The following is a 10,327-nucleotide window of genomic DNA, read 5'->3' on the forward strand; positions in this document are numbered from 1 at the left end:
CCCCCCCCCCCCCCCCAACGGCAAGCGAATCTCATGATTTTAGACTTTACCATCGCGCTTGAGATCATCATACTCGCGCAGATCAAACTTCAGTCCGTTTCTGAACCGTGATTCGCAGAGATCGACGCAAAGGCCGCTCGTCATCTTTGTACATAGAGTTGTTTCACGATTTAACCACAGTCGCAACCACCGCAACGAGCAGACATGCACTGCTCCTCGCTGTCAAGCTTGAGATTTATCATTGGCTTTGGGGAAGAGCCAGATTTTAAGATAAAAATTGCGTAAATGAAATAACGTAGGATTATTTCGAGAGTATGTATTCAACTTTGAGGTAATTTTAGGCAAAAAAATTCATATATACGCATGGTTGGAAAATGAGGATTATTTATTTAATAAATTTTCAACGTATTTTTCGTTAAAGAACGCGAGATGCGATTGCCGAGTGTCGCAGAATAAAATTAAAATTAACAATAAATTATAAAATAAATTAAAACTGAAATTAAAACACTGATATATTTGCATACGTGATCAATAGCAGTAAAATTAATGGTATGTTATATATTTATCTCTCCCGTACATTACTTTACGCGTCTTTAGATATTAAAATATACAGACTGTTATCTCAAACGAATGAAACACCAAATCGTCCATTTTACGATAAATTTTACAGACAAATAAAAACGTGTGTATTCTTAGGAAAACGTGGAATATGCCTCTGCCTCTGACGCATATATCGCGCGAATCAGTACGCGCGTTATAATCTTACATTTTACTTGCGTGCGTTTTGACATGAAGAAGCGATTTTTCTCGCGGAGCGTATGCCGCCAGGCGCTCCGTTTTTCGAGACGTGAAAAATAACGTCGAGACAGGCGATGAAATAAATTTCTTACGAAATTTCGGCTCATTTACATTTGTATATTTGCGATACGTATCCGTTCATTCGACAGGAAAATGGACTCGCGCCAGGACGTTACTTCAGACGCAGATAAAACGTACCGCTCTGAAACATTTCCTTTCCGCAATTGTAATATCGTGTCATTGCGTATGTGTATTCGAAATCTCTCTAGCTGCAGAACGTCGAACGAAATACGATTAGTTTATACGAAAGATAATTATTTTCATCGCTAATATTTCGACGGCCGAAGCTTAATTGGAATTATCTGTGATATATTGATTGAAATAGAAAGATTGCTGTTTAAGGATTACTTTTTATTAATATATTGAGTTGGTTGCGGGTATAACATTTTAGAAAATACTTTCCATTATTATTATATATTGTGTTTGTTGCCCGCAAAGCGAACATAATATATTATATATTATTTAATATAACGCAGCATATAATAAAAAATATAACATTTATTCCTTAATTATAATTTATCTCTTCAGTTGATATCTGAAAAAGTAATTCTCTATTTCGTGAAAGTAAACCACGACGTGACTAATTTTAACTGCATTTTGTACCGATGTACTTTTTTTAATTTTGAAAAAGCTGCTTTTAAAATTATTTTGCAACGCGATGGTATATTTGCGAAAGTAATCTGACCCGATGTTATAAAAAATGTATGTCTCTTATTTTGAGTTATTCTCGGCGAATCCTCAAAATCAAAGAGCGCCAAATGCGAAGATTTTCTTTCTTTTTTTTTGCGTAAACTGCAACACGACAGTTTGTTCACACGTGGTGGCAATGATGCGAAGAACAGTCGGGGTGGAGCGGGGGGGGGGCAGTCGTTTTTGGCTTTTGGTGTCGCGATAAAAGGCAGAAACGAGAGTATACACCGGTACGCCTGGGGGCGAGGGCAAAAGAGCGGAGAACGAGAGCGAGAGACAGAGAGCGACGGGTAAATAAGCCGTGAGAGTTACCTCGCTATATATTCCGCGCCAGGCGATGCGAAGCGAGGCGAGGCGTGACGAGGCGAGGCGAGGCGAGGCGAAGCGAGGCCAGGGCCAGGCGAGCCCTGTGTCCCGCCATAAACCCGGTTTGTACGCCGCATGAATACCGGCGCCTTTATTTATGGCTTTTCGGGAAGAAGTTTGCCGCGCGACGAGGACAACGAGCCATCCGAGCCGACGCCGACAACACGGCAGTCAACGTCGCGGTTTACGCTTTTCATCGATTTTCCGCGGCCGGCTGAACGCCGCGCGCCGCGCGCGAACGAAAACGCCGCGGGGTCATTGCGCGAATCCAGCCGGAAAGACTCACCGGCTTTTTTCGACGCGAAGCGCGGAGGTAGGAAGCAAATAGCTCGGTGTAACGGCACTCTGATCCTGTTTTTTTAAGAACTCGCGAACATTTGTCTCAAGCCCTAGATCGTTTGTTCCACGATAGTTCACCGTCTCTAATAAATACCGAGTAATTTTCACTGCAGTTTTTCAGCGCGCATTTCGAAGTGAGGATTGTTCGTAGCGTAGTTACTAAAATAATTACAATTAATGAGTGAAATAACGGTAATAAATTATACGGTAAAAATGATGTATTAACAGTATTAAATCTGATTGAAAATAATCTTATTAATTTAATGACAATATTAATGAAATTCTTTCTCATTTGAGAATGACATAAGCCACCAGATTTTCGACTTGTAACGTTTCTGAACTATGGGGATGTTTTCTTTAATGTAGCGATGGTTTATAAGGGTAGTAATGGTCTGTAAGTTTTTTACAACATACCTGCACGTTCTGAAGTATTTTCTCTACAATTTAAATTAGGATAAAGTTACAGAAAATTACATTGCAACGTTTTGACGTTTTAAGGGTGGCTTTTGCATGTAGGGGTAGTTTAGAGGGTAAAAAAATTGTTGAAATTTTGTTTTTACATATTTGATACTTCAATCCACCATGAGTCGAGTATGTTAAACTCTTGCGAGGCGCCGTTAGAGTTAAAACAAGAGCGTATTAACAAGATTATTTTCACTTATTGTTAGACTAATGTTGTTAATACAACATTAGTTTTTTTAATGTAAAGGATAGAAATATTGATTTTACGGAGTTTTCGTAGATTTCAAGCGATTTTCATTCAAACGTATACGTGTGGTTACATAATCGTAAACGTGTTTGTTTGTTCCATCTGTAATCTCAGAAGCCGTCACAAAATCAATTTCAGAACGCGATGCATACTTTGGTTTATATCCGAACTGCTCCCGATTTTACTGTCTGCAGGGAAGAGGCTCTCTCTCTTTCTTCGTCTCGTTTCTCCTCTCGTTCCATCTCTCTTAAACATTTTCTTCCTATTCTCTTTCGAATGTGTACATAAGTGTATGTGCATCTGGAAACGTATCTGAGAACATATGCATTTGTGGACATATATTGCGGCGACGTAAGATGAAACTCGCATGTTTCGCGATATTTTCGAGGTTCTTTTATAGATTGGAATTTCCATGAAAGCAAAATTCTCGTAAAAAGTATAAGCAAAGAACGCAGTGAGAATTAACGTAGCGAAAGATCGCTTACAAATATGGTGCTCGTTTAAATTTCAAAATCTCAAAGATCCATAAAGAAGATAAGCCGATTGGTTTGCTCGATTAAACGAAAACTTGTAGCACGTCTTACTTCTTATAGAAGCAATCGACGAGTCAAAAGATCGTGATGTAAACTGGAAGGATAAGTTCGATGTTTCACGAAAAATCATTTCCGCGTAATTATTTAATTGATCTACCAGAGTGCTATGAGATAACGGTTCAATGACTTCATTCGTTTCCTCCCGATAACGTATTTGCCAATAGTTCGTACGCGAATGGATTCCGATAGTTTTCCGTATGCGGAAACGGACGTTGCAGAGTTGGCAATCTGCCACGTATCAGAGTCCGATCTCGATTTTAAAGCTTTTATCCGAAATGGATAAAACTTTTATCCAAAATGACAATGAAAAAGAGAGAGAGAGAGGGGGGGGGGGGAGAGAGAGAGAGAGAGAGAGAGAGAGAGAGAGAGAGAGAGAGAGAGATAACTATGTCGAGCATGTGAGCGGAACACATACATCGCGTCGCGTCATTCTCGTTTATTCCCGTCGCATGTCGCGCGGAACATCTTATTGCTGGATGCGTCTCGAGCATCTTGAAACTGTGCATCTTAATCCGACGTTAAGAGAGTGAAATATCAAACTTTATTGGCGCTTTTACGGCACGTGAGATAACGCGATAAAAGGACTATATTTTCTGTAGATATACACAACCAAAAAGGTCGATTCATAAAATCTACGGCTTTGGTACTCGAGTAAACAAACGGTTGGAGTGTTTCCCGTCGATTTACATTGTCTACATTGTAGGATCCTACAATGATATTTTTACGACGCACGCGAGGGCAAAAATCAACTTCCCTTAATCGGTTTTTCTCAAGCCGTTTGTAAACAGCGTCTCTACCTAATCGCGAACGAGCTCGGAGAGGTCTTTAGTCTTGGCAGAAATTACCCGATCTAAACTTAATTTACGAGGAAGTCGTAAAATGCCGAAAATGCGGGCATTAGGAAAAAATACATTGAAAATGTCTATCCGACTATTTTTTTTACAGACATATTTAAGCGCAAAACAAAAAACGCAAAACAGAATCATAAGATTGAAAGAGAATTAAAAATTAAAATTAAATTAAATTAAATGAGGATTACGTAATTAAAAAAGTTATAAACAATGTAAGAGGGATAAACGTATTTATGTAGTGCAAAGAAGAGATTTGATAAAATTTTATTACCACAAAATTAATTAGTGTAACTTTATTTATATTGTATGAATAATAAGTCAATTAATGCACGTGATAACGTGATAAGCGATAATTTATTGCCAGCAATAACATACAATTCCATAATAGTTTCTGTCGTGCTGAAAGCATCAATAATGTAGTTTCCTAAACGTAGTGTTACCAATATGCAGAAACACCGCATATTGGTGGGAACAATAATACGCTACACCCATTTCGATGTTAATTGCATCTCTGAATTATAATCGTAATTATTCCCCGCGAGTAATTACTTATTTGCCGTTTTATTCGATCGTTCCCTCGCCGGTAATAATCCGCCGCGCTATTGTTTGGATTTCGAACCTTTGACGAAGAATTTGTGGCCCGTATTACGTTTCCCCGGCCAAAGCCACCGTGACAATACGGCGCGCGCTGTAGTTATGCGGGACTATGTCTCCGGGTTGTCCGGCAGTTCGAAACTAGGAACCCCGCCTAAAATCATACAGAGTTACGGCATTGTTCAACCGGGACACTGTGACATCATTGTTGGTTGCAGCAGATCGGTCACGAACGCTAAGCAATAATAACGCGGACGTGATCCGACAGCTTACATAGTATCCTCTATCTGTCTCAACTTCATGTACCCGAATTTCGATACCAACCCTATTGTAAGCGTGAATTTATCCGATTGATAGTGAGATCGATGAGCGAGACGAGCTTAGAGGAAATTCAGGTAATTTGAACCAGCCTAAGCCTCTTTTAAGATAATTTAAAACCTATAACTAAAGATAGCTGAACTTTTTTTTCGCTGAGTTGTAATGCCAAATATTTGTTACAATGTATTCCTAACAAATTTCGTTTATTTATGGTGAGTTTAATATTATAGTTATATACAATTTTCGAAGATAGATTTTTGTAGGGTAATTTGAACCATGTCGGATAAGGTGAACCATTTATATTAATCTTGCAAAAAATAATTTTTATTGCATTTTAAGACGTATTAATAATAAAATAGTCTTATTACATTAATAATAATAATAATTATTTCATATATTTATTATACAAACTATCTCAAAATTATCTTATATCGCTGTCTTTACTTTTTTATTGTGCACAAAGAAATGTATATCACTCATATGATACTTGCTAAATAGACTACACTAAAGTTCTATCTTAGTTTTACATGCAACAAAAAGCGATTAAGAATCTGTAAAGTAGATTGACTGCAAAATAAAAGCTTATACACTAACCTGTAAGCGATACACACCAAATCTTCAATTTTAATTATTAACTTTATGACGTTGCGCTATGCTGCCACTTTGTACGTACGATTAAGAGGCCAGCAGCTAGTAATTCCACTAACTTGATGTTTTTGCATCTCGTATTTCGCGTTTTATATATTTTATTATTAACTCGCGAATAATTTCGAGAGAAAAGTTTTTGTAAAGTGTGTGTCGCGGCATTTCGTCCAACGGGCGGTATATTAGCAAAATTAAAAATACAAAATATATGAGACGTTTAGCCTGTCGTGCTACCTAACATTATTTCGTAACATTTTTCACTTCTCAATTTAAGGCAATAACACGTACGCGTGTATGTGTGTGTACTCCATCTTCTTGGCTTCTACTACGTTTTCTCCTTTTGTAATTTTGTACAAAACTAGTACTAAAGTAGTACTAAAGTAGTAAAAAGTACTCTTGCATTCGTAACATTTTTACCGTAACCGCGCACATCCGTCCTTGAAAGCGCAATGTCCTGACTGAGAGATAAACTGATGAACATTTTATTTACAACGGGGAAACGTGAAATAGGAAGCACGAAAAAGCGGGAAAGTTGCGCGCGTCAGTTTCTTCTCCGCGAAAGCGTAAAAACCCTCCGCGAGTGGTCTCTGTCTTGGAAAACGCAGACGCGGCGCGGCGGCGAGAAAATAACTGCGAGAGTCGTTGTTTTCACTGTATTACGAAACACGTTGTTTGTTATGTTTGCAGAACGGAGACGATATTGGCGGCGAACGAGTCGACGCCGTTGCAGCTCGCGACCTGGGCACCGCGCGGCAACGCCCTGATCTACGTTCACCAGAACAATATCTACTACAGACCGGAGGCAGAGGTGGCCAATGACTATCAGATAACCAACACGGGAGTGTTTGGAACTATTTACAATGGAGTACCGGACTGGGTGTATGAAGGTAAATAGTCTAATCGAAATATATTCCATATTTGTTCTTTATTAGAATTGTCCCTCCGTCTGTAAACGTGGGTCTACGGCACGCGGCGTCCAAAATAATATTTGCTTGTAACTATAAAACTTGCAAGCCTGCCAGAAAATATTAAATAAGTGATGTTTATCAAAATGACTATAAAATCATCAACTACAATGTGGACAGATGTTTTGTGAATTTTTTTCAGATTTTTTAAAACACTTTGAGGTAGAAAAAAATAGCGTAAAAGGGGTGACAGATCCACGTTTACACTCCGAGAGTGCAAAAAAAACTTTACAGACGAAGAGTTATTTAACAAGACTTTCTTCTGACAAATTTTCTGCGTGGAAAACGCTTTTTTTAAAAGCATGGCGATCTAGTATTTTCAAATACTTTCTTTTTCGCATTAAAATACACCTTTTTTTAATTGTTCAATTCGAAAGTAATACGTGAATGAAACAGAATGAAAAAGATAACAAGAGTAAATTGAGTTAAAGATACGAGGCTATCTAACAAGCGTAAATCTTGTGTAAAGCCGATATATCGCGCTATGCACTTTTAGCGATCAAACTACACAAAAGAGCGTTTCAATTCATTGCGTCCGCACCCGCACGCGTATGGCAACAATTCAACAAGTCACGCAATTTTTTTCATTTATCCCTTTGAGGGATCTGTTTCTACAAAATGTATACAACAACCCCTCCGTTTAACGTAAAAATATTTTATTTATTTTTTATAAAACATTTGTTTAAAGCGGAGCTGGCAACGCGACACGCTGCAGAAATACAGCGATGCAGCGATGTATTCGAGGCGTTGAATAATTCGACGGATATTGTCCGCTTTGTAATTTCGTTTAACTGAAATACGTGAGATTAGATGTGAACGCCTGTTGTTGCTGCTTATGCCGCTCTTCTCGTGCTAAGTAATAAGAAACTAGCTTTATGCTAATGGCTAATTAGAAATGCAAATTGATACGGCTTTTACCGGGAGGAAGAAAATATTTGTAGTTAAATGCTACGCACGTGCCATCTCCCCTTTATTGTTCTCTGTCACGTCTAACTCACTGAAAATTAATATACATATATTCTAAAAAATTTTCTATGGAATCACATACACGAGAAATTAATCTATTTGTCGTATCATAGGATTGTAAAATTAAATATATCGTTTTTATTATAACCGGATCCCAAGTCGAATTCTTACAAATATTGCGAACTCTTAAAATATTATTCGCTAATCGGATTTGCAAGTTTTTATTTCGTGCGAAACGGTAATATACAGGACGACGCGAAAGAGAGGCGCCGTATATTCAGCGTTGTAATTCGCGTAGCTCCTGGGGATGTTTGTCCGCGTTTGCACATTGCTGAATCTTCATCAACCATGCTCTTTTTCCAACCCTTGTCCCTTCAGACGTCGCACCTCGTTTTATCGCGCGGCGACAACCGGTGAATCAACGGATAAAGGCGTGTAAAAATTCATCAGCGTCAATCGAGAAAGTAAGAACAATGCGAGAGAGTTTGATGGTTACGGTCTCACTTCCAGTAGATTTAGTTTCTATATCCTGTGAGTGACGCCCGTCACGATGAATATGTATGCCATAGCGATAATAAATTCGGCATCGATTCCACGCGTGGAAACATGCAGGAAGAGAAAGAGAGAAAAAAATAAAGGATGGAAATACAGTTTTGTTTCAATGGTTTGAAGATACCCGTAGCTAATTTGATCAAAATTTTAAACACTATTATTATTCTACGTAAAATATATCTACGTCCGTACAGGCGCTTTAAAAACCGAAATAATTTCGCATTGTTGATGTTAAAACAATTTTATTAATTAAATAGCCCATTCTGGAAGTCGTACATTGCGATAAACGGGTGAAATCGACTTTGTCGTCGAATGTCAACAATAATCAACGATGGTGAATGACGGTTATTATTGTTCGCGATTGTTATTGCCAACTTTCCCGACAGAGCCGCATAAAAACGCTCGCGGCTGTGAAAAACAGCGCTTAGCATCGCGAAATCGGGAATAACGAGTGGATCAACGGGGCGCGCGTCCATATTTAAAGGGATAAACGCGGTAAATTGACCGGATAACGCCTGTGCTATTGGCAGCTGGGCCGTGCCAGCTGCCGCCGCGCCGTTGAAAAGCTGCGACGGAAAAAGTCGGGGGCATGATTTAAAATGCAGGATCGCGCGACGCGCTTTCACTGCATGTGTATTCGACCGATTATCTTCGACGAGGTCGACGACGGTGTCGTCCACGTCATTCTGAACGCCTGACCGATGCGAGAGATCCATATCTCTCCTGGCGCGGGGGTCATATTTATTCGCGCGTTCTCGCGTTACAATCATTGCGTCGACGAAATGTCGGGAATTTTTCAATTAACGACGTTGGATTTTCAGCGCGCGTTCATCGACAACGCAACAATCCCGTTCCCAATTTTTTTTTTACTTTCTTCTCTTCCTTTCTTGTTTATTTTATATTTTTACATTGCAGGATTTTTTAGAGAGATAAAATGTGGTAAAACATTTGGAGGCGTAAATCTGAGTATTCAAATAGCGCAGGTCGTGATTACTCAAAATTATAATAGATTGTAAATAAGCGGGCGAAAAAGGATTGGAGGTTTATTCATGGTTTCTCTCGAAATTCTAGCATCCTGCAGTTTTGCGGAATCGGAATTTTGCGCAATTTAAATTCTTCATCATTACGATCTTTCGCACAATCGATCGGCGACTAGGCCGAATAATTAAATCGCGCCGCCATCGCGCGTCCTGTGATTGATCTCTCCGCAGTCCCAGTGGGTTAGATGATAGAAATTGTTTACGCATCTCTGTTGTTGATTTATTGCGAAAGTTGCGGATGAATCGCGCGCATCGACGCGACGCTCGGCCCGCGTTTTGTTTTCCCTGCCGGAAGTGGCGCCGTAAATGTGCGAGATCGCGGTGGATTCTACAGGGAACTGATAACTTCGTGATGTATCTGCATGCAGATGAGATATCAAGGGGAACGAAACAACCACCGATCGTCCATTTTCAGAGCGTGTACAGAAATCCTGGTGATCGCCAGGTATGGTATATGTATGTACCTGGTACACCGCGGTCAATAATGAGGACGCAACGGGAGCTGCGTCGTGTCGCGCGTTTATTTTAAACCACACGCATTTTAAAACGGTACAAATGAGGATATTCATTGAATCAAGATATAATGAACCACGTAAATTTTAATGAACAAGACCGGCAGCGTTATGTATTTTCAGGAAAATTTCGCTCCACAATGCTCATCTTCATATCATATGTTACTGACTAATGATTCGTCCACTAATTTGCAATTAAAATATACTGAAATAACTGCTGTTTCATCTAAAAATAGAACAAGATGGGTATTACGATAATTAAAGATGTAATAATTTATTGAATTTAGAAAGTTATTTAATTATATAAGAGATATGATAAAACTCTAGAA

The 10,327-nt window shown here is 39.0% G+C and overlaps 1 protein-coding gene across 1 annotated transcript in view; it reads left to right on the forward strand.

Annotated features, from left to right (window-relative positions):
• Positions 1-10,327, forward strand: part of LOC112460861 (venom dipeptidyl peptidase 4-like) — a gene marked incomplete at its 5' end in the record, with an annotated part of 119,244 nt that overhangs the window by 42,008 nt on the left and 66,909 nt on the right. Inside the window, one exon of the mRNA XM_025025770.1 lies at positions 6,651-6,850. Coding sequence (XP_024881538.1) covers positions 6,651-6,850 — 200 coding nt within the window. The remainder of the gene's footprint in view (positions 1-6,650; positions 6,851-10,327) is intronic.

This window comes from Temnothorax curvispinosus, unplaced genomic scaffold (genome assembly GCF_003070985.1).
Source record: "Temnothorax curvispinosus isolate PA1 unplaced genomic scaffold, ASM307098v1 QBEX01010902.1, whole genome shotgun sequence".
NCBI lineage: Eukaryota > Metazoa > Arthropoda > Insecta > Hymenoptera > Formicidae > Temnothorax > Temnothorax curvispinosus.